The following is a 26,248-nucleotide window of genomic DNA, read 5'->3' as shown; positions in this document are numbered from 1 at the left end:
AGCCATAAGATGCATGTTAACATGATTTTAGTGTGATAAAATTGCTTACTAACATGTATATCTAATTTTACATCTTTGTTGCCTTGATGACCTAACGCCACATCCCTAAAATTGACCTAAAAACAATGATATAAACAACATTACAGCTCAAATAATACACAAGTTTTAACCAAAGAATTAATGTAAGTGTTTTTAAAAAGTTCACATTCACATTTCTGCCTTTTAAATGCTCCAAACCATTATAAATACCTCACTGTACCTAGATTTATTTATTTATTTTTTTTTTTTAAGGAGTGTCGAGTCAAAATCTGTGGAAATCAATATTATGCCACAATTGCTGTCAATTCAGCTTAACTTCTATTGAACCTGGAATTTTCCTTTAAGGCACAAGATAAATTACTAATTACTTAAAATGTTAATTAACAAATTTTGTAACATCAAAAACTGCCTCATTCACAAAGTATTGGTAGTAGATTCACAGTGCACTGTTATTAATACTATCATAAACAATGATTTTTCTCTAAAGAACCAAGACCAGAATGGGTTATTTTGGTAAAGATATGACAATAATGTACAAAATATTAAGAACAACTGCATTTAAGGAAATAAATTATGTGTTGTAGGCTTTTGACAGTATACTAAGGGCCATTGCATTAATTCCAGCACAGTTATTATTGGCTACAGTAGTGCTCCAGCTTTCCTGCAGCCTCCATCTGTTCTAAAGTCTGTGTGTAGAGGTTCAGCATTAGAAATTAACAACCAAATAATTTTATATGTTATGCTTTTACCAAATCCATGGCAAGTAAGCAAATTATTTTGTCGTCATATATATTTTAACTTTCACTCTACAGGAAACTAGAGGAATTTCTGAGCTATTATGTATTGTCTAAGTGTGGCATAATGTCATTGACTGAGTGTTCAGGATTGGCTACTCTAATATGATGATTCTCAGTCGATTCAGCTGAACACCACAAGTCAATCTGCTACAGCTGACAAAATTATGGAAGAGTAAAGGTCCATGCATAATATAAGGATGCAGTAAATGCGTGGTGTCTACTAAAGCAGACCCATCGTTATCAACTTTAATCATGTCCTGTCTGTCTTTGTATGGAATGTACTTCCTTGAGAGTTTTCCTAGGTTAGCAAGCCACCAAAATCATCCTTGGTTCTGCTTAGACTCTTCCCTTCAATGTCTCATGCCTCACAATAAGCCTCTGTATCTGACTCTGGTCCCAAGGACAAGCAGGTTTTAAAGTGATGAATTGATTCCCTTGCAAGTCGTGTGCCCCATTATTAGTAAATTACTGCATTCATAGTCTACTTAAAATTCTATTTTTCAGAACTAACCAGAAGAAAATACAGGACAAGCTCTTGCTTTACATGCTCATGTCACCTAACAAAACAAAGGGTACCACAACTGACCAGTTCCTCCTTTTCAAACTCTAATGGACAAAAAGACGTAAACAGAAAACACACAGCCATCTATCTATGTTTATGCATAAAAATGTATATGATCATAAATTTATGACTAATGTATCAACACAATATCAACACTAAATGGTAGTGAATGGTAGTATAATATTGTGAAATCTTAAAATGCATATTTTATCTGTCTATCTATCTATCTATCTATCTACTGTATATATATACACTGGCGGCCAAAAGTTTGGAATAATGTACAGATTTAGCTGTTTTGGAAGGAAATTGGTACTTTATTTCACCAAAGTGGCATTCAACTGATCACAAAGAATAGTCAGGACATTAATGATGTAAAAAACCAGAACCTTCACTATTTGAAAAAAGTAATTTTTGATCAAATCTAGACAGACCCCATTTCCAGCAGCCATCACTCCAACACCTTATCCTTGAGTAATCATGCTAAATTGCTAATTTGGTACTAGAAAATCACTTGCCATTAGATCAAAAACAGTTGAAAGCTATTTGGTTCATTAAATGAAGCTTAACATTGTCTTTGTGTTTGTTTTAGAGTTGCCACAGTATGCAATAGACTGGCATGTCTTAAGGTCAATATTTGGTCAAAAATGGCAAAAAAAAGAAACAGCTTTCTCTAGAAACTCATCAGTCAATCACTGTTTTGAGGAACGAAGGCTATACAAGGCTTTAAATTGCCAAAAAACTGAAGATTTCATACAAAGGTGTACACTACAGTCTTTAAAGACAAAGGACAACTGGCTCTAACAAGGACAGAAAGAGATGTGGAAGGCCAGATGTACAACTAAACAAGAGGATAAGTACATCAGAGTCTCTAGTTAGTGAAATAGACACCTCACATGTCCTCAGCTGACAGCTTCATTGAATTCTACCTGCTCAACACCAGTTTCATGTACAACAGTAAAGAGAAGACTCAGGGGTGCAGGCCTTATGGAAGAATTGCAAAGAAAAAGCCACTTTTGAAACAGAAAAACAAAAAGAAAATGTTAGAGTGGGCAAAGAAACAGACATTGGACAACAGATAATCGGAAAAGAGTGTTATGGATCTTAACCCCATTGAGCTTTTGTGGGATCAGCTAGACTGTATGTGAGAAGTGCCCAACAAGACAGCCACATCTATGGCAAGTGCTACAGGAAGCGTGGGGTGAAATGTCACCTGAGTATCTGGACAAACTGACAGCTAGAATGCCAAGGATCTGCAAAGCTGTCATTGCTGCACGTGGAGGATTTTTTGATGAGAAGTCTTTGAAGTAGTTTAAGAAGTTCTGACATTTGTTTCAAATTGTAATAGTAATTTTTCACATTATTAATGTCCTGACTATACATTGTGATCAGTTGAATGCCACTTTGGTGAATAAAAGTACCAATTTCTTTCCATAAGAGCAAAATCTGTACATTATTCCAAACTTTTGGCCACCAGTGTGTGTGTGTGTGTGTGTGTGTGTGTGTGTGTGTGTGTGTGTGTGTGTATATATATATATATAAATGGTAGTTTGTTCTTTAGTGACTTTGTGTTTGTACTGTAAGGCCGTAGTGATTTAATATTTTATATCCCAAAACCAATTCAAGTTCTTTCAATTTTTTTCCCCTCTCCTTGGCATTTGCATCTGTGACCAAAAGTCTCTGCTATAATGAAATGGGCACTTGTGCTGTGATATGCACCTGATACCTCTTGACGTTATTTTTAACCCTGTTCCAATTAAAGAGGCCTATCTGCCTTCAGGCTCTGACTGAATGATTTCTCTTGTGCTTTCCTTGTAGAAAGACAAAGAACAAACTAGCAGTTCTTTTGGCAGCACAGTCACAGGAATATCCCATTTGTATTACCTTTTCAGAGCCCTTTTACACACACACACACACACACACACACAAAAAAGCTAATTCCAAAAGAAACAAGAAACAGGGGTGTGAAGATTTATTAAATCTGAAGCATAATTATCATTACACTTTTCTTAAAAATCTATGCCATTTTGGCACATAGATGTTTTGCAAGAACAAAATAAACGTATCAAGAAAAGTGTATAACGTATTCCCACTATTGTGGAGGATAAGTACTTTGTGAGACACATCTAACAGAATTTCAAAGAAATAGCAACATAAATCATTACATTTGTTTTTCCACATAAATTTTCCCGGTTGTCTCATTCAAATGAATTACACACACATTACTTCACAGTGTAATGGAGAAAATACCACATCAGTCTCAACCCCCCATATACTGGGATTGCTGATCAGGGGGGTTATTTTTAGAAATAATCCCTGGATTATCACAGAGAGGGGTTTGCTATAATCCTTAAAGGCTCCTTGGTTTCACCAATATTGGCAAAGTACAATGCATTGTGGGGTGTGACGTTCCAAAACTGGCTATATTTATTGTATTTTTGAACATGTTTATTCAAACATGTAAGTGCACCTGTCTTAAACACTTTAAGTGTTGCATGTCAATTGTAAGGGATTTAGGTTGTTTATAGGGTCATATTTTGATTTTATTGGTTGTAATTTATTCATAACACTAGTATATAAAGTACGTTTTTATATATAAGTTGCAATAAAGTTTCATCTCTGCGGTACGTTAATATACAACCTTCAAATATTTCAGTCTGATTGTTCATTGCATTTTGACCAGATGAAGGTAACTTGAACACAAGACAATACATTTGATTAAATTTTTTATACTGTATATAATTATAATTTACTAACATTGCTGTAAAGTTTTTTATTTTTTATTATAGGGTCAATTACATAATCATTATGACAATCCCAATAACATTTCATGTAAAAAAAATAAAAAATAAACAAAAATAAATAAATTGTCATTTAATTTTCCTACATGACAGACTATTTTCCATTATTTTTTTTATTTTTTTTTAGATTGGTTTAATTTAGTGCACTAAACAGAGAAGAAAACTAGCATATATATATTAATAGTATATGTGCACCAGTCTTTTCAAATGTGCCGCTAAACGTGCTCCTGGTGAGTGATAGGATTGGAGCCTCTTATGAAAGACGCCACTAGGTCGCATTAACATCGGTGCCATTGAGTTCACACAATATGAGGGAGCACATCGGTAGCCAAAACCCAACTCCAGATTTTTCAGTTTGGTGTGTTTGCCTCTTGTGCACCCGCATAATGTAACACTAAACGATACATAATAACCTACAAGAGTAGAAGCCACAAGCTGGCTTTTATTTTGACTGCAAGAATGTGGTGCGGGGAGATCTGACAATACGCCGTTGTAACGTTCAAATGGAAGATTGGCTACTCCAGCTCTTTCAGTGGATATGTTGCCGTGGTGGTTTTTTGCATAGACCCCTTTTTAATCGTCACGGATGTTTGGATCTGGATTCTTTACATTTTTCGTGTCCTGAGCTGTGAAAAGAAGACCGGGATAAAACATTCGCTGCCTACCTCGACATATTGCTACCAGGGATTTAAATTATCACGTGCTACAACAACAACGGAAAGATTTTTAAAATCAGAATTGATGTGGCTGTGTGACCTTTAATGATTTCAGTCTGGAGAGCAAAATGAATAGGGAAAGGCCGAAGAGAAATATCATTCAAAAGAAATTTGTAAGTGGAAATTTGACGTTTAATCATCTTGATTATGCGTCGCGTGACCATCATATTCAGTGCAAGCTGCGTCAAAAGAACAGTTTTAATTTGTATTAACCACATCTTTATTGTCCCATGTGTTAGGTTGCCATCCGTTTTGGTGTCGGAATGTTTAAAAACAGTTTATATGGTCGACTTTGAATTTGGGGTTAAGGACAGTCTGTACTCAACTGCTGTTGACCCACATAATGCATTCGGCTTTTGAAGTGTATCATGTTACATTGAGCATTTCCGATGTCTGTGACATGTTGCTATGTGATTTCGACTGTCAGTTTTGTCATATAGTTGTTGTAGTCGTGAGTCTATTCTGAGACGACGGGATGTCGAGTGGGTGGGTTACAGCGTGGTCAGTTTGTAGACGTGTGTGTTTGCGGTCAAACAATTCTCCGTCTGTGTCGGCCTTTCAATGTCACACGATCTTAACTATTCGTGTGTTGATGTTTGTACTTTAGTAAGGTCAGCCTATCTCTGACCTCTGGTTAGCATAGATAGTGTAAGCAGACTGGCAGTATTTAGCTATTTATTGCAAACACAATATGATGTGTCTCTCCCGACGCTCCCTCCATTCTGATCCTTTCTTATCAGATGTTTCTGTTTTAGTCCAAGTCCAGTCTAGTCCATTGACTGAATTAGGTGAAGCAGAACCCAGTTTTTATTGGGTACATAATGTATAAAGAATGTTACAAGTAGAACTGAAATAGAGTGAGATTTGATTGTTGTGATGATTAGCCTACTTTTCTCTTGTTTGGCCCATAATTGATGTTTGATTCATTACATCCTGATCAGTGACATTCAAACCAAAATGTAAACACTTCTTTTTTTATTATTTAATTAAAAAAGTGCCCTTTTACTGGACATGCAAAAAAAAAAAAAAAAAGAGCCACATCAACTTGTGCAATAGATTTGTGCTTATTGCAACTTTTTATTTTTTATTTTTTTACTTGATTTGTGTTCTTAAAGCAATATTCCGGGTTTAATTGACAGCATTTGTGGCAAAATGTTGATTAGCACAAAAACTTATTTTGACTTGCCCCTCCTTTTCTTTTAAAAAAGCACAAATCTGGGTTACAGTGATTCACTTACAATGGAAGTGAACCAGTCAGTGGCCAGTCAGTAAACGTTAAAATAGTCACTGTTTCAAAATTATAGCCACAAGAGACATAAACAATATGCGTGTTTACATGATTTTAGTGTGATAAAATCGCTTGCTAACATTTTCTGCATAAAGTTATATCCAATTTTACAACTTGTGTTGTAATGTTACCATGACAACATAATACCATGAACCATTAAACGATGATTTAAACAAATTTACAGCTCAAATAAGTTTTAACAGAAGAATTAATTTAAGTGCTTTTATAAAATTACAAGCTTCACATTTCTGTCTTTAAACCCTCAAAAAAATTGGCCCCATTTACTTCTATTGTAAGTGCCTCACTGTAACCTTGATTGTTTGAGGCATGAGTCGAAATCATTTTTTGTGGTAATCAACATTATGCCACAAATGCTGTCGATTGAGCTTAACTCGTATTGAACTAGGAATATTCCTTTAATAATAAATGAGAACTATCTTAACCTGTGAAGGCCTGCTACTGCAACTTACTTGTATACAATTTAACCTTGACTGGGTAAGATTATAATAAATTTTTGGCATATGAGAGTAGGCCGACACTGCCTGATTACTTTGACAAAATGTAGACATACTTTACATTTACAGATTTCAAAGCAGATAAGAAAAAAGTGTGTGCACCTAGAAGTAAGCCTCAGTTCTGTTTTTGGTTGTATGTGGCTGGGAATGATGAGTTTGACTTTACAGATGATTGTATGGAGCTCTCTGCTCTGGCTTTAGATGGTATTCACTGTAATTCATTACAGTGTGGATCAAATACAGCTGTTGCTCAGATTTTAGACTAGTGAAGGAGCCTGTCAGTGTCTGTTTTATAAGCACACCACTAGCAAGCCTAGTTCCTAAAGGGACACTTCACACAAAAATTCTGTCTTCATTTATTAACCCTCATGTTGTTCCAAACCCATATAACTTTCTTCCGTGGAACACAAAAGATGATGTTAGGCAGAATGTCAGTTTTTCACCATTCACTTTGCATATTTTTGTCATACAATGAAAGTGAATGGTGAGTGAGACCGAACATTCTGCCAGACATCTCATTTTGTGTTCTAAAGAAGAAAGTCAGTCATACAGGTTTGGAACAACATGATGGTGAGAAAATAAGGACAGATTTGTCATTTTTGGGTGAACTATCCCTTTAAGCATTCCTTTCCAGTTACTAGCACAAACACACTTTTTAATAGTTCATGCTGAAATCAAACATGGTCCGATATAAAGGTGATTTTATGTCTATGCTAAAAATCTCGTGTTTTTTTTTTTGGAAAAGCGCAAGCTTATGAATTTAAATAGCACATTTTGACTTGCTGCATATGGAGACTTATTTTACATTCTTCTCACTTGCCAAACAGGATGTGGTTGGTTATTAAATCAACACAGGGATCAAGAGACTTAAGATTAGGACTGCATGAATCAGCAGCAGAGTTGATATGTCACTTTCCATTGATAACTGGCCTGTATTTACACAGTGGTTGTGCTGTGTTATAGTTCCCACAATGCTATCTGAACTGATCTCATTCTATCTTTTTAAGAATATTACGCAGTGTTGTTCTGGATTAGTTTAGGTCACTGCATGCATCTGTGGATTATTGTAATTTAAATGGATCATAGAACTGTGAAAGGCTACAAGATATCATCTTTGTCCCTACGGCCACACGTGAAAACAAATCTATTTAATGTGAAAACTGTTACAAACCACCCGGCTCAAGGTAGAGTAACATGAAGGGGAGGCCACACGTGGAGACAATTTAACAAAATATAAATGTTATTTATTAAACAAAAACAAATAACATAATAAATTCACCAAAAGCAGATCCAGGAGGTGCTGGTGAAGAGAGGCCAAAAAACTTTGGGGAGAAGGGCCTTTATATAAACCTGCTCGAGCCAGCTTTCATTTCAGGTGACTCGTTACACCTGCTCCGTGACTCCACCTTGTAGAGTGAAAATGTGACAACACCATCTAGTAGACAAAATTTAACATTAATCACAGGGCTGTAACAAAGCAGAGCAAACATTTTTATATATTGCTGTATATTTACAGTGAACACAAACCAGAGATGGCTATCTAAACTGTAAGCTCGTATGCCTCACACATTCTGGTTGGCCTCAGTAGTCGGAGATATTTGATAAGTTTTTAGCTCTGTCAGACTCCTCCTTGGCATCAGTTCGCTTCATGCAGTAATGGAGAGCTAAAGCCTATGCTACACTGACCCAGTTTTGGTTAGTGATACATTTACAATCACTGGCAAGTTAAAATCAGTTAATGGGTTGAGTATAAATTGTTTTTAGTTCAGTCGGGAAAAAAAAGTTGACTGTTGGCACGTCTTGAATAACAGGTTATGTGGGGGTAGCCCAACGGTTTAGAAGCTTGGCTGTTATCTCAGAAGTTGCAGGTTTAATCCCAAATAGGGGTTTGGTCATAATCTACTCTATTTTCATCAACTATGATCATAATCTAACGTTTTATTACTCCTTTGAGCAAAGCACTTCAAACTCCATGAGACTGCAAGTGAAGTGTCCCAGCAATTTGTGTATTGCAACACTTCTCACTAGGGCTGCACGATTATGACAAAAATCATAATTGTAGAATATTTCCCTTGATATTGTAATTGTGATTAATTTTGATTAATAAAATAGAATTAACATTAAAATACTTAGTTGGGTGGATCAACTGCATGCCGTATTCTTTATGTTGGCTACAAATCTAAAACAAGCTAAAAACTGTTTTCCTGAATGACTTTATTGCTGTTTTATACATCAGTAAATCAATACTATTTATCTAAATAGGCAACTTTACATTGGCGCTCTCAGAAGCATAAAAAACAAAAGCCGTTATTAAAATGTTGAATAAATCATAGACCGAAGCGAGAAATGGACATGTCTCTGATTGGTTAAAAATGATCAACCACTGCAAAAACATACATTAAATAGAAAATTAAATGGAAAATTCTGACACAACATGAGTAGACCTACATGGACTGCTATAATTGACACTATTCACAATTAGTTAATTGTGGAAGCTGTAATTGTAATCTCAATTATTCATTTGATTCATTGTTTAGCCCTACTTCTCACTATAACCAATAAATTATAGTCTGCTTTGTAAAGATTGAACAATCAGTTACATATAGCAATTTATGGCATACATGTAAAGATTTTAATAGACAGTGAGTTCTATTCATACAGTCTGTTTTCTTTATATGTCTCAGTGCAGATTAGGGGTTTTGGTCTACTTTCATGTGATGGATGATTGTTAATTTGGTTTGAAATTATAGGGCCTAGGGAAATACTAGGTCACACTTTATATGTTACAAGTGTATTTACATACAGTAAGTAATGAGTTACACTAATGAACTACATGTGCATACTGTGTAATTATTTTGTAGAGCTGCGTGCTACTATATTAATTATAGTAGCATGCATAATGTAAAACTGACAGTGTAAAATAAAGTGTCGTCAAATATTCTAAATGGTAATTTAACATAGTAACAACAGAATTTCCATGGATGGTGTTGTGTGCCATTTATTCAGTCTCATTTGTTCATATAGAGGTTAATTTTTCTCAACTTTGAGTACCTCATGACACTTTAAAATATTATATATAGACTGTGTGTATACACTCACTGAGCACTTTATTAGGAACTCCTGTACACCTACTTATTCATGCAACTATCTAATCAGCCAATCGTGTATATGGGTGAGGAGCTTCAGTTAATGTTTATATCAACCATCAGAATGGGGAAAATGTGATCTCGGTGATTTCGACTGTGGCATGATTGTTGGTGCCAGACGGGCTGGTTTGAGTATTTCTGTAACAGCTGATCTCCTGTGATTTTCACACACAACAGTTTCTAGAGTTTACTCAGAATGGTGCCAAAAACAAACACAAAAAAAACACATCTAGTGAGTGGCAGTTCTATGGACGGAAAGGCCTTGTTGATGAGAGAGGTCAACGGAGAATGGCTAGACTGGTTCGAGCTGACAGAAAGGCTATGGTAACCGCTTTGTACAACTTTAGTGAGCAGAATAACATCTTAGAATGCACGACATGTCGAATCTTGAGGCAGATGAGCCACAACAGCCAATGGACCACATCAGCCAAATTTATTAGGGTTCATAGTGTTCCTAATAAAGTGCTCAGTGAGTGTATATAGCCTATATACTTAACAAAATTATGATACATGACCAAGATAGTTTTTTACAACTTATAAATGTTTGATTCTATAAAGTGTGGACATACTTATAAATAAACTGTGCCAAAAGAAGGTGCAATAAGTTAATGATTTCATGTAAAGCTTATAAATATTTCTAATGTCTTGAAAACACTGTTAAATCATTGGATAATATTCAGCCGTGATAAGTTAATGAGTCAAGAACTGATCAATATCACTTACGCAGACTACTACTGTACAACCTCACTTTTATTGGAATTTATCTATTGCATGAAATTTTGTGGCTGTAACAGCTCTCAAATAAAACAAAGGATGGTGCAAAAACTGCAGGCAGTGTGTAATGTCTGCTTTATGTTTTTGTCTCAGACATGTCCAGCTGTGGTCTAATTGATGCAGTCATCCCAAACTCCATGGAGACATGCTGTCTTAGAATGAGCTTGCTGAACTGGGTGCAGTTTACTGCACTGTTATTATCAGGAGATGTCTTTGGCATGATTTAATGGCTATTTCATTTTTCTTTTCTTGACCGATCATTCTGTTAACTGTCATAAGTCCTAACTGAAGTATTTAAAGGATGCTGCACAATTCAGATGATAGGCAAGAACTGCTGATTCAAGGGTATTCTGGTTTGTAGTATGGCATTTTAGTCTACTTCACATACCAGTAGCAACCTCAAAGGGGGTTCTGTTTGTATGACGCTGCCTGCCTGTCTGACAGAATGTTGGTACAATTCTGTACAGCATTCTTCTTAGCATATAAGTAATAACTTCACTCTCCATTTCATGTTCCTAAATGAATGAAACCGGTGTGAAAACTAGTGCAAGGTGACTCCACTTGCAGCTGTTGTCTTGTTGCAATTCATGCCACTGCTGACCAAGGCATTGTATCACTGAGTCTGCTTTGAAGTATCACCAGGGCCAAGTTTGTTTTAAATGAACCCAGTACAAGGCATGTTTTTATTAACCGTATTGATATGTATGAAGAGAGAGAGGGAGGTACATATGATCAAGTGGCCAGGTTTGCCACTGGCATTCTACTGTTGTCATGGCGAGAGAGGGGATTGTCATTGGGTAGGTCTGTGCTTTCTTGGCTCCGTCTGCTGCAATCTGTCTTTACAGCTAGGTGAACGTGTAGAGGGTGCTGTCACTGGAAACAAAGTGTCCTTGCTAAGCAAACCTACAGGATGTAGTGTTGCAAACATGCTTGTTGGGACTCCCTTGAGGATTGAGTCTTTTGTGTTTGTACAGTCAGGGATACTGAAAAACAGAGCCTGAGGATTGCATTGCACAGAGTTGAACACTAGATTTAGACATTTGTAAGCCAAAGAAGACAATTTATTTGCAATGCAAGTGTAAAGATCAGCAGCTTTTTAAGAAGAAGAAGAAGAAGAAGAAGGATTAAGTGTTCTGTTAGTCTGTAGTTTTGCATGTAGCTCAGGAAAATAAATCAAAAATGTTTTTCATTATATATCTTAGGGATTGTGTGAGCTCTAACAAATACAGTTGAAGTCAAAAGTTTACATACACTTAGGTTGAAGTCATTAAAACTCATTTTTTAACCACTCCACAGATTTCATATTAGCAAACTATAGTTATGGCAAGTCATTTAGGACATTTACTTTGTGCATGACACGAGTAATGTTTCCAACAATTGTTTACAGACAGATTGTTTCACTTTCAATTGACTATATTACAATTCCAGTGGGTCAAAAGTTACATACACTAAGTTAACTGTGCCTTTAAACAGCTTGGAAAATTCCAGAAAATTATGTCAAGCCTTTAGACAATTAGCCAATTAGCTTGTGATATGCTAATTGCAGTCAATTGGAGGTGTACCTGTGCATGTATTTTAAGGCCTACCTTCAAACTCAGTGCCTCTTTGCTTGACATCATTGGAAAATCAAAAGAAATCAGCCAAGACCTCAGAAAAAGAATTGTGGTCCTCCACAAGTCCGGTTCATCTTTGGGAGCAATTTCTAAACTCCTGAAGGTACCACGTTCATCTGTATAAACAATAGTACGCAAGCATAAACACCATGGGTCCACGCAGCCATCATACCGCTCAGGAAGGAGACGCATTCTGTCTCCTAGAGATGAATGTAGTTTGGTGTGAAAAGTGCAAATCAATCCCAGAACAACAACAAAGGACCTTGTGAAGAAGCTGGAGGAAACAGGTAGACAAGTATCTATATCCACATAACCTGAAAGGTTGCTCAGCAAGGAAGAAGTCACTGCTCCAAAACCGCCATAAAAAAGACAGACTACAGTTTGCAAGTACACATGGGGACAAAGATCTTACTTTTTGGAGAAATGTCCGCTGGTCTGATGAAACAAAAATTTAACTGTTTGGCCATAATGACCATAGTTGTATTCGGAGGAAAAAGGGTGAGGCTTGCAAGCCGAAGAACACCATCCCAACCGTGAAGCATGGGGGTGGCAGCATCATGTTGTGAGGGTGCTTTGCTGCAGGAGGGACTGGTGCACTTCACAAAATAGATGGCATCATGAGGAAGGAAAATTATGTGGGTATATTGAAGCAACATCTCAAGACATCAGCCAGGAAGTTCAAGCTGGGTCGCAAATGGGTCTTCCAAATGGACAGTGACCCCAAGCATACCTCCAAAGTTGTTGCAAAATGGCTTAAGGACAACAAAGTCAAGGTATTGGAGAAGGCATCACAAAGCCCTGACCTCAATCCGATAGAAAATTTGTGGGCAAAACTGAAAAAGCGTGTGCGAGCAAGGAGGCCTACAAACCTGACTCAGTTACACCAGTTCTGTCTGGAGGAATGGGCCAAAATTCCAGCAACTTATTGTGAGAAGCTTGTGGAAGGCTACCCAAAACATTTGACCCAAGTTAAACAATTTAAAGGCAATGCTACCAAATACTAACAAAGTGTATGTAAACTTCTGACCCACTGGGAATGTGATGAAAGAAATAAAAGCTGAAATATATAACAATTATCTCTACTATTATTCTGACATTTCACATTCTTAACATGAAGTAGTGATCCTAACTGACCTAAGACAGGGAATGTTTTCTTGTCAGGAATTGTGAAAAACTGAGTTTAAATGCATTTGGCTAAGGTATATGTAAACTTCTGACTTCGTCTGTAATACAAGTGTTAAATGTATACATTTTCAAAAGATGCGTTAGAGTAAAAGTGTCTCGATATCATAACATAGCAGGGTCTGAGTAATAGAGAGAAAAATAAGTGTCTAAAAGTCATAATCAGCCATTGAAGTCATGATTTGAGTGAAAGTGAATAAAACACAGTTGTTTTAGTGCCGTTAGTGTTCATTTCTTCTGGAAACTGCAGGGAATTGTTCATGGAGACATGTATAACAAGTTTTGCAAAAATGTATATAGAGTCACGTTTTCACTATGAGACCAGGTTGATTTTACCGGTCGAGAAGTGTGTCTTTCGTCAAAACAGTACATACTCTGACAGTATGTAATTTCAGACGCAGGGACAGTGTTTACAGTTTTTGAGAAAATTAACCTACGAATGGCTTACTTACAGTTGTCTCTGCACATAACGCAGGTATAGGAGAAAGTATTTCAACACCGAAAAAGTTATTTGTGTAAATATGTAAAGTTGCTACATTTCTCACAAACAGCCTACAGTTAGGATAATGTACTATATTACCTGGTGTAAGAATTGTTTATTCCGATAATTAATAATACATTTAAACTCTGTATTGAACTTTGCTGTCTTTATCAAAGTGCTGTTGCCAGTGGCACAAGGCTGTGCTTTGTGATTTGTTTCCATAGCTCAGTGATTTTTTCCATAGGTACGGGTGTTCTTAGTGACTGCACAAAGCATAATGTCAAATCTAGATTGATCTCACTGTTCGGCGACAGTGCATTCAAAGTTCTTCAACTGAAATCAATCTGTGCTTACCGAAATTCAAACTACTACCCCCATTGGCCTAAGCTGGAAATGTTGTTGAACATATGGGCACGTGTGAGCTCTAGTGATGCGTTCAAGTCCTCTTGGGAAGTTTGTACTTAAGAGTTTGGAAATCATAAATAAGATGTGATGTGTGTTTAAGTGATTTTAGTCGGAAAGAACAAACCCATTTTGCAATTTCATGTTTTTTCTTTTTCTCAGTAGGAAGCTTTTTTAGCACCAGTGCAACAAAATGAAGAGCAAAGCCACGCATTAGGTGTGTAATTAATGCTTTATCTAACCATTGTATCATTCTTGTGTGGCCACATATAATGATAGAAAATGTAGGTTTGTTGAAAATGCTTGCCGTGCATTAACCAGCTAAATTAGTCTTATTTTCTGGTTAAATCTTAAGTTTTATAGTTATTCTTCATTAACAGTACAAAAAAATGCATACCAACTAAACTGCCCAGTCAGAATCCTTAAGTAAAACTGAATTATTACCAATAACAATTTGCATTCACCATGATTCTTAAATCGACATACCCCCAACTCGTAAAGTCTGGGCTAGAAGAAAATCTCAAATTTTCCTACTTGTAATTACAATTTTGTGGTGGCATTCATGTGCATTCAACTCATAAATACCATCATTCCGACACGACTTGAACGCACCATAGTTTCCAGTTTAAATGTCCACAGAGTGACGCTATAATTGAGTTGTAAAGCAAGTTGTATTTTCAACTGGAATCCATATTTTATTAACCCTACACCCTAACCCAAACTTCAACCCTGAACCTAAATGTCAGTGGAGTAAAAATGTAATCTTAAAGGGAAATTGCATCCTCAGATGACCTATGAAAGCTATTTCTTCCTGGTTTCCAAGGGACCAGAACCCATGTCTCTAAGGCTGCTTGCGCAACACACTACCAGTAGCAGGAAAAGAAATAACACATTTGAATTGAAGTAAAACTGTCTGATGGGGGATGGCACATGTCATTAACTCTGCAAAATGGGGTCGATGTCAGGATACTGTAACATTCGGTAGCAACATCAACGTCGATCATGTTTGTAAAATCACTGTACAAATGACTCTAACACCTGTGAGGAGGGGTGGTTCTGCCCCTAAGAATTAATTTTCAGTAGGTGTAGCTTTTCAGACATGGAGAGATTTCAGGTTGTCACTAGGGCTGCAACTAACGATTATTTTGGAAATCGATTAATCTAACGATTATTCGACTGTTCGACGATTACAACGATTAATCATTAGCTCTTAACCGATTATTCACCTTTTAAGTGCCCCGACTTATAAGGTAGTATTAAACGTGCTGACTAACAATAAAGAGGACAAAATCTTTTAAAAATACCTCTAAATGACATTCATTGAATTAAAGGGAAAAAACACTTTTTATTAAATTTAATTCAGTAAAGAAATTCACTGCAAAAAAATCCTATTGTTATCAAGTTTTTTTGTCTTGTTTTCTATTTAAAATACATTTACTTGAGAAGCAACATATAAGATATTTAGACTTGCTTTAAGAGAATATATCTTAAATATAGTTGGATTTTGTGTATTTGTTTATGTGTATATGTGTGTATTTTTTCGCTTGGTTACACTTCTGCGAGTGCAGTAAAGACAAAATATACTGATATTCAAGATCTATTCTCTAAAAGTGAGTATAAATATCTTATATGCTGCTTCACAGGTGAATGCATCTTTTTATTAAATGATTTTTAGATATTTTAAAATATTTGTATTTTTAATATTATATTCAACATTGTCAGATAACAATTTTTTCTTCTGCAGTATAGCTGCTAAAGAAAATGTACTTTGTTTTAAAGGAGTTTTATATATTTATATTGGAAAACGAGCCAAAACAAATCAAAAACGTATTTTGTTGCAGTGTATATTGGGGCAAAGACTACCCTCTCTCACCTTTCTGTTCACTTCAATCCATCTTTATCTCTCAAAAAAACAAACTCTCTCTTATTAATAGAGCTGCGGATTGCCAATTTTCTTCTTGATAAGAAATGCACAGTGACATTTATTTTGATTCAGTAAGTCGTGAGCCATCATGTTATAAACTAGCTGCATTAAGCGTGCGCGCTCGAGGGACGAGCATCCCCACGACAGAGTGTGCATCAGCCGGGTGCAGTTTCAGTCTCTCCCCCTTAGATCGGGACATTCGCACAACTCATAGAAGAGGCACTGGCCATACAGAGAAATGCCAGTTTTGGAGTTTGTAGTTATTTACATGATCTGCGTCCGTATTATTTGAACTTTAATAAAGCTATAACGCATTAAATATAACTGCATTTAAGATGTAACGCCAGGGTGTATTTATTTATTTTGTATTTTTGCATTATAATTCCCTCATACTTTGCGATCTACATCACCTGAAGCTATTTGGAAAGTTTAGAGTGCATCTGTACTGTGAGCTGTGTAATACTTCCTCTCCTCAGTCAGGCGCGAACTGCAGTGCTGCTCTCGTGCATCATCATTAGAGTTTAATGTGATCTCATGTTACGTTAAATGAGATTAAACGACTATTCGACAATGAACATTTTTGTCAACAATTTTTTTTGTTGTCGATAACGTCGACTAATCGTTTCAGACCTAGTTGTCACTGGAACTGGTAATTTGTCACCTTTGTGGATGCAGTGTATATGTGACATTGAGGCATGTTGAATGGCTTATTTAAGAAGCTTATGCGAGTTGTATTTCCTTGAGAGCACAGCCTGTCACATCATTTACAATCAGTTGCCAGTGTGTACTTTGCTGATAGGCCAGCCAATGGAGGCTTAATGTCACTCTGTTGGCCTTTTGTAAATAATAGATCTATTTTTTCTTTCATGCCAGCTTGCTTCTGTTAACATTAGTAGTAGTGAGCTATGTGTTTTGTGTTGTATGTGAGTGGCCAGTGACTGCTTTGAGACAGATGGGTAGCAAGGTCAGATTTGATGTGTTGGCAGGCTGGCCACAGCCCTGCTGCTCCTGCTGCCCTGTTTAAATTTGATCTGTATGGAGCAGGGCTTGTAGACCCAAATCATTCTGGCAAGTATTAATCGAAATAAAATCGAAATCGAATATGTGTGATTATTAAACCGCAAAAAGTTGCAATTTAATTAAATAAATAGTCTGTACGCGTTGCTCACTTCAGAGTTTATGTGCGCTGCTCTGCTCTGTCCTGTTTGTATTGTGTTAGTGCATTACACAGTGTTTTCAGAGCAGTTCCGTGCTCCACAACTCCATCTTGTGCTCAGAGTAACAGATGTGCTCCAAGTTCAGATCTGTTTGTTTACATGCGCTGAGCACATTATATTTAAAGTGCTTCAGATTCACTTTAAATCCACTTTTGCATAATTCCAAATATGTTTGGCCGCAACAAGTTAATATACAAATAAACTACCCCATGGCACCAGGTATTTGTGGACAAAGTAAAAGATATTAAAATGAGGAGCACATTATATAGATGTTGGAAAATCTGTTACAACCAGAAACTCTTAAGGTGTTTCTTGCATTTCCCGCCAAAATAAAAGCGTGATTATATTATAAAATAAAAGCACTATATATTACAATTGTATAATAATAATATTAATAATAATTATTCTTATATTACAATAATATAATATTCAAGTTGACTGGGTTCCAAAAAAATAATCATGATGAACAATGAGCTGAGACCCTATCACAGAATGGATAAAATCAGGTACACAGTGGACAGGCACAATGTGAATATAAAGAAAACTGTGTTTTTTTTTTTTTTTTTAATTATTATTTATTTTCATTATATTTTTGGCTGTAGTGAAAAGTTGGGTTTATTTTAAGAGGACTCTTAAGTCTTTTTATTGGCAGCAGAGCATGGGCAAAACATCTAAATCTAATTTTGGTCAAAAGGTATCACATTTGATATTACACACTACTACACTCAATAAATAATTTTAGGATTTAGCAAAATTGAATTGCATAATCTTTAACAACAGCAAAAATTAAAGTTTTATTAAAGTTTTTTAAAATTTGAAATGTGTACATTTTAAAAATAGGCTAAAATATTTTTTTGAGTGTAAAATGTTTTTGTTTGTCATATTGCAGTTCAAATCGCAATTGCAATATTTTTGGAAATCTGGCGAGCTTTGTCTAAATCACAGTCTACGAAAAAGTTTAGGTAGTGAAAATTAAAGCTTTTCATTTAAGACTTTTCTGCAAAGGATTCCCTTATTATAATGGGGGTTGCTTTTGGATTTAAGCTATTGCAATCCATAAGGGACCAGTTTACTTATTAAAGCCCTCAAATTTAATAAAGGCCATTTGACAAGATATATGTATGCAAATCAAACCCACAGACTAAAAATTGAATCAGTACAACAGGCCTCAGCCTCCAGTCTATCATTCTGCCATTATGACTTTGACTTTATCCTCGGCTGTTTGTAGCTTGCTCTCTGTTGTTATTTTGGTGCCTTTCTTGATCTTTGGATTATAGATTCTGAATGTGAACTTTTTTGGGTAACTATCCCTGTAATACTGAGCAAAAGTTCTCTAATTCTACTGTTATATGTTGCTGATCTTGAAAGAATTGCTTTGTGCTTACTGCAACACACTTGTCCTCATGACTTCAGACACAATACACCTTTATCAATAATTGACATCTGCTGTCAGGTTGCTGGCATAAAAACCAGGTAACAGATTAAACTCCTGGACGGGTGAGAGGTTCTGGTGTAATTGTAAGAGCTACTGAGCCTTAAGCTAGATGCACTGACACAAATAGAAAAATGATGTGGTTAAAAGAGGAAATGTATTCAGGAGTTATTACAGAGGAATTGATTAAGTCAGTTAAATGAGCAACATGAATAATGTGGTTAAATTATTTGGGGGATTTGGGGTTCATTTGTTATCTGTGATTAATGCATTGATCTGGTTGCATCAGATTAACTGAAGTTAGACCCTTAAATGATAAGTTTTATAACCAATACTGTACATCAGGGCATATTGTGTTGTATCTTAACTTAGTATAAATAGGCATGATTGGCGAAACTAGTGATTGTTGCGTTGCCCATTGATACATATCTTATTTTGCGGCCTTGGATGGCTTTTCTTCATTAGTTAAAGGATCAGTCTATCCTAGAATACTAATTCACTTAAAGCAAAGTTCACCCAAAAACTAATCCTAACTAGCTAGGATTAGCTAGAACTAGCCAGTACAGTGGATGCTAGCATGCTGGATGCATGCTAATTGGAAACACTATGCTTTGATTAGCATAGCAGTTGCTCAGTGGGTAAAGAAATAAACTGTAAAATAATCTTAAATTGTACCTGTCCTCAATTTAAGCTCAAGCTCCACTTTTTAATGTAATGTTAACCCCCCAAAACTTTAACATAACAGAAACTTTTTTAAATAACACAACAAAATATTAAACACTAACAAGTCTCCCCCTTTACATTCATTTGCAAAGACACATTATATAACATTTAACATTTACTCTCAGCATGTTGGGAAATAGAAATATCCTGCCCAGTTTAAGTTAAATTTAAGTTACTGTAAATTTAAAAATTTAAAAGTTAATTAAACTCAAAACAATAAAACAATCCAGGTTACTTAAAAGGTGTCAGTTCTGTGAACTCAAAAGAAAGAGAAAGTTCTAAATACTCAACCAGGTTAATTTTTGTAAACTAATTTAATTTAAATTTAACTGATTTAATTTTTCCCTACTCAAAACAATTAATCGTTCTGAGCATTAGGGTTTACAGTGTTAAAAAGACAGGCCGGGAGAAGGATGTCCTTTTCTGTCTTTTAATATATTGATTGTGACTTCCGGTTTTTAGTGTCTCTTTGTGGGACCCTGCTTGCATAATCTAATAAATAATAGAGATTGCCTGTTGCTTGTAATATGTCATAGAGTTTTGAGTTCACCCTGACAGGGACTTTCACATGACCGCCACAATAGACCTGTGGAAGACTGTCTCCATGGTGACTAGAAGTTCCCTAGAGAGTGGCACTTTCTTCGTGTGCCATGAGGAGGCCCTAAGCCGAGGTCAAGCACTTCACATCATCCTAATCATCTCAAGTATTTTGCATCACTGTCACTGGGGGGAAGGGGCATTCAAGCTTATGAAGACTAACTCCCAGGATCTAAAGATAAACTTGTATGTGTGAAGATAGATTTGTAGTGACAGTCTGTAGGTGGGAAATGTTCTCACAATATATCAAATATGTAAAATATTAAAACTGTCCAATGGTGGTGTCTGAGCAAAGATTCCTCACTATACAGCATTCCTTTCTTTTTGGCCCCTGGCCAGTCATGCTGTAGAGCTGCTTTCAGAGGGCTTAACCCACCACCTTACTCGTTTCACTTCAATATAGGAAACTGTGTAAATAGGTGAATGCTATTAGTTCATGGTGTTAAAACACTATTTGTTTGGGTTTCTTTTTTCTTGGAAGTGTGTTCACCAATCTATAGTTTCCCTTGTGGATGGCCCCTTGGTGGGTAATTTCGTGGCAAGGCTAGACTAGGGGAAACGTAAGAGAACAACAAGGGCTTGGCTGCATATTTCCTCATTTACTGACATCACTTTAATGAGATCTAAAAGAATAGCTCCCCAAAAAATAAAAATTCTTGTGCCGTTTCAAACCCGTATGACTTTCATTAATTTGTGGAACACAAAAGGAGTTTGTCAGGTAGAATGTTAGGGAGAGACAGAGAGACTGTTGCCTCAGTCAACATTCACTTTCATTCTATGGGAAAAAAGAGGCATCAGGATTCTTTAAAATTTATTTTTTTGTGTGTGTTTGTTCCATGGAAGAAAATACTGTAAGTACTGCGGGTTTGGAAAGAGGCGAATAAATAATGACCCAATTTTTATTTTTAGTTGAACTAACACTGTAACAGTAGCACTATGTAAAAGATTGGATGAAAGACTTTTGACATTTTGACAGAAATGTGAGTAAAAGTGAGATCCCGTCATTCAGCTACCTTGCAGAAGATGTGTTACTACAGCGCATTAGGTAATCTGTGTAATCTGTAAAATTTTATGCTTACAGTAAGAGTGTGTTTTGATTGCTTTTGGAGAATTCAGTAATAAAAGGCTTCTGACACGTTCTGGCTGATTGCTCAGGGATTGAGAAGCGGCAGCCAACTGTGCTATTTATAGCCTAGTTCTCTTTCCGTAGAGCTTTTCTTTGGTTTCACTATACGGGAGGTTTTTCTTTCTTGTTCGCGTTCAGTGTTTGTCATTTAATAATACATTTTACAGTAATTAATTCATTCTCTGTTAGAGAGCACATTCCTGCTGTAAAGACCAGTTTAAACCAGCCTAAGGTGGTTTGATGGACTTCACTGGTTTAGCTGGTCTTCCATCCTGGTCAAGCGGGTTTTCACCAGCCTGACCAATGGAAACCAGTTTGATGGATTGCCAAGACCAGTAAACCACTGTAGGCTGGTTTTAGCTGGTTTTCTACAGCTGGGAATTTTTTTGTGATGTGGTTTTGGGTAATCCATTTCATTTTTAGATCTCACATATTAACAGTAATTTGCTTTCTGCAGGATGATAACGATGGGATTCCGTGGTCGGAAGAGAGAGTGGTCCGCAGGGTGCTCTACCTCTCCCTCAAAGAGTTTAAGAGAGTGCAGAAGAGCAAAGTGGAGAATGGCACTGGAATAGCTAATGGTGAGTGTTCATCTTTTCTGGTCAGTGTTGGAACAGTGAAGGATATTCATAATGATAATTATTTCTTGTTGTTATCTACTGTGAATTTAATAATGGGACAAATACATAATCTTAATAAAGCTGACGCTAAAGTAAATGTAATTCTTCATACACATAAACTGTTTACATGCTTGACAAATGGCGTGTAATTCATCGGACAACCATTGTCTGCATGTAGGATCTTTTTATTGACTTACATTTTAAAGCACATAATGGTTTCAAAACACATGTTTGAGGTACACTGAAATGTACAGTAACTGGCTGGCAGCAATTAGCTAGTAAGTTGCTGTAGTACATTACACAGTATGCTTACTGTAAATTGAATCACAGTACCTATAAAATACTGTAATTGTTATTACAGTAATAATCACAGTACTGTAATTGTCATCAGAGTAATAGGATGCTGTATTTATCACAGCAAATATTATACTACTGTAACAGGCATTACTGCATTCATTTTAATTCTGTACATTAATAACTGTAAAATAATTACTTACTGTAAAATGAAGACACTGTTTTTGTCACAAAAATAACATTTATTGGATACATTCGTTCAACTTTCAACATTTTAAATGTGAAAATACCTAGGCATAAATATAATTTTTCATTTTGTAAACATTTTTTATTTTGTAAACAACAACACTACTTTCCTGAACATACAAATCCTTCCTCTTTGTTCAAGGTACCCTGACTATGTAAACTGCATGGCCTGAATTCTTTTGTTAATCTTTCATGCATATTTAGAGAGTTTTAGAATGATTGATTTATTGTTTGAGGAGTTTTAGTTAATTTGACTGTACTTCTAGAGACAAATATAAAAGAAAGAAAAAGAAAAAACAAAGGGAAGGAGCTGTTAATCATAAAGATGTGTGCAAGTCATCTGTTGTTTTACATTTGCTTTCTGAGACTCGCTGACCGTCGCATGTATCCTAGTAACATTGATTCAATGTGAAAAAACACACTAAAACATCACTTTGTAGACAACTCTGCCACACCTGATATTTTCAAGTAATTTTTACAAACAAAAAAGTAAAATCCAAGCACTGGAAGCAATTATAATATTCAGTTAAAAGTGGAAATGTATAAAAATACAAATGAAATATGAACCACAAACTGTAGAATTTTAAACAATAAAATGACTAAGACTGACTTTATTTTTCCTGAACTGGATTCTGCTTCCTGAACTGTATTCTTCTTCCTGAACTGGATACTTCTTCCAGGGCTGGAGTCTTTAGATTAGTTTCTAATGTAGAAATTTATAGGCAAGACTGATGGCTCTATGACCATTTTTGTTGACTCATTACTTTCCATTAGAAATACCACAATATGTTTCTACTACTGACAACACTACATAAAAGGTCAGTTGCATGGTACAGTGGTACACACACACACACACACACACACACAAAAGGGCACTATTAAGTCCCACCGCCCTGTGTTCTGTGTAACAGTGAATAAGGTCTATAAATAAACTTGAACTCTAGAGTAATGTCTTTTTGGAAATTATTCAAGGTAAAAATGAATTAACAGTCTCACTTGGTATCAGTTATTCTGCCAGTCATACTCAATGAAGTCCCTGATGAACGTTGCCACATGTGAACTGAGGGACTCATTCTTTCGTTGGACCATCTTGCCAGTCCTTCTACACACCTGGACCTTGGAAGCGCACTTACTCTGCTTTGTCTGATTTGTACTTTATTCTGATTTTTACTCTGATTTATCCTGACAAAAAATCTGTAAATATAAAAGACATCATACATTACCCTAGCCAAGGAGAAAAACAGTAATAGTTTGGATTCTTACCCATATAGTGGTATTTGCTGCTCCATGGGAGTTTAATACATCCACCAAGTCCCTGTCCTATCAAAAATGTTGTGATGTTTAAAAGTCTTACACTTTCGGGGGCCTGGGTAGTTCAGCAAATAAAATACACTGACTACCACACCTGGAGTCGCAAGTTCGAATCCAGGGCGTGCTGAGTGACTCAGACAGGCTTCCTAAGCAACCAATTGGCCCGGTTGCTAGGGTGGGTAGAGTCACGTTGGGTTAACCTCCTTGTAGTCGCTATAATGTGTTTCTTGCTCTCGGTGAGGCGCGTGGTGAGTTGTGCATGGATGCTGCAGAGAATAACATGAAGCCTCCACATGCGCTAGGTCTCCACGGTAACGCGCTCAACAAGCCACCAATGATGGGTCGTTCATGAACGATTCGTTCATTTTGAACGAATCTTTTATGTGACTCAGAAGAACGAGTAGTCTCAGAGAGTGATTCGTTCATTTTGTGCGCATTGCGCAACCTCTGTTTGTTTGTTATGTGAAAACCGCTCGTTCTTTTGTCACATGACAGCCGTATACGCTATGCATTGCTCACACAGGAAACAGAAATGGTTAGTTTACCTCTCGAGTCATCTGGTCCGAGTCGTTCATTCTTGCAGAGCGTATACGGCTGTCACGTGACAAAAGAACGAGCAACTCGGACAAGAAGATTCCAGAGGTTAACTAATCTTTCTGTTTCTCATAATTTGTCCTTGGCTGCATTATAATTTTTTCCTTATTGGGACTATAATATTTGGCTATTGAAAATGTAACATTTTATTTAATTCTGCTCAAATGAACGAAATAACTTGAATAAAGAATCGTTCATTTTGCTGAATGAGACTCAAAGATCCAAGTCAGTAAAATGATCCGATCTTCCCATCACTACAATCCACGTGATAAGATGCGCGGATTGATGGTCTCAGATGCGGAGGCAACTGAGATTCGTCCTGCGCCACCCGGATTGAGGCGAGTCACTACCCCACCATAAGGACTTAGAGCACATTTGGGAATTGGGCGTGCCAAATTGGGAAGAAAAGGGGAGAAAAAAAAAAAGAAAAGAAAAAAAAATCTTACCCATTGTTGAGTTTTGTTGAGTTTTGTTTCGCCTCGGCCTGCTTCGGTACTTGGTAACCCATGCCTCACGGTAGCTAGCAAGAGAAAAACGAGTGACAAGCTTCTCCAAACAGAGCTAGCTAGCACACCAACACACACACACAATTCCAATTTAACTTTTATCCAATAATGTTACTCCTACTCCAAACTGATGACGTTATCATCTAAATGTCACCAGATAACAAAATCTATCAAAATTTCATGTGCAAATATTTTCTTTTGGTAATAATATGCACACCAGCTTACTAACTAAGGAGGGTGCCTCTCTCTACTTCTCTCTCCCAGTGCACTCAAAGTTAAACACACAGGTAACTTTATATGAGGAAACTGTGCTAAATTAACGTAGCATTGCAAAATAATGAGCAAAGTCACCTCGCTGAAGTCAAAGGCTGAAGAAGGTGTGGAATCTTGTCAGTAAGCTCTTACAACAAAATAGCGTGGAGAAAAGCAGGTGGCCATCAGCATATCGTTATACTCCGATCATTTGTGTAACTGTTCATGTTATGGAGGATATAAACATGTTGGGTCCTCCTTTGTCTGCGTGATAACAAAAACTAGAAAACGTCTGTGTTGGAAATAATGCAAAGTGTACCATCAGCAAAGACAGATTATTGTTTCTACTGCTGAAAAAAATCAGGCTCAAAATTACTGTATTGTGATTCACAGGAAAAATATATTTACTTTAGAATTCACCCGGCAAAGAAATTTGACCATGATGCTTTGCAGATCTACAGCAACATGGTGTATACAAGTTCTACAGTAAACATTTGTTCATTATACAGTAATAATGCTGTGAAAACGACATAAATTTATTACAGTGTATGACTGTGTGTAATTTCTTTTGTAGGACAAAACGTGAAAGTCTCTTCAAGCAATGGTAACCACAGACTTTATTTTACTCATAAATCCAAAACCGCTATTTTAAAAACCCATTAGAAATTCCTGAGGGAACCCGCATGGCTTGAAAATGCTAATTGTTTTCTGGGTTTTATGATGGCAAACTGAACAGCTCTATACCTTTATCATCCACAGATTTTAGTTTTAGAGTACTGCGGTATGTTGTGGTTGAATGAGCCTGATGTTTTCATGGTGCCAGTGAAATTCCCTGTGGGTCTCCAGGGCAGTGGCTTTAGTACTTTAGACTATTGAAGAATGCTGACCTTAAGAACAGCTGTAGCAAAGAACTCACTTCTATAGCTCTCAAGATTTGATGCTGCTTTCAGCTGGCACTCTGAAACCCTTTAGATGATATGTGGTATGTTTTGATTATTATACCTTAGCATGCACTGGACTGCAGTCTTTGGCCAAGTACACACTGCAGCTAAATTCGGTTGTCAGTACAACTTTTAGTGATTAAACCTTTTCT

General features: G+C 36.4%; 1 protein-coding gene across 1 annotated transcript in view; it reads left to right on the top strand.

The window, feature by feature from the left end:
- The first annotated feature begins 4,478 nt into the window (after positions 1-4,478).
- The window catches only part of LOC127454049 (protein Jumonji-like), a 60,656-nt gene continuing 38,886 nt past the window's right edge, over positions 4,479-26,248 (top strand). The window contains exons 1-2 of the mRNA XM_051720984.1: positions 4,479-5,025; positions 21,790-21,913. Of these exons, the coding sequence (XP_051576944.1) occupies positions 4,981-5,025; positions 21,790-21,913 (169 nt within the window). The 5' untranslated portion in view covers positions 4,479-4,980. The remainder of the gene's footprint in view (positions 5,026-21,789; positions 21,914-26,248) is intronic.

The sequence above is a fragment of the Myxocyprinus asiaticus genome, chromosome 16, assembly GCF_019703515.2.
Source record: "Myxocyprinus asiaticus isolate MX2 ecotype Aquarium Trade chromosome 16, UBuf_Myxa_2, whole genome shotgun sequence".
NCBI lineage: Eukaryota > Metazoa > Chordata > Actinopteri > Cypriniformes > Catostomidae > Myxocyprinus > Myxocyprinus asiaticus.
Note: the sequence above shows the minus strand (reverse complement) of the source record. Positions and strands in the feature narration are given on the sequence as shown.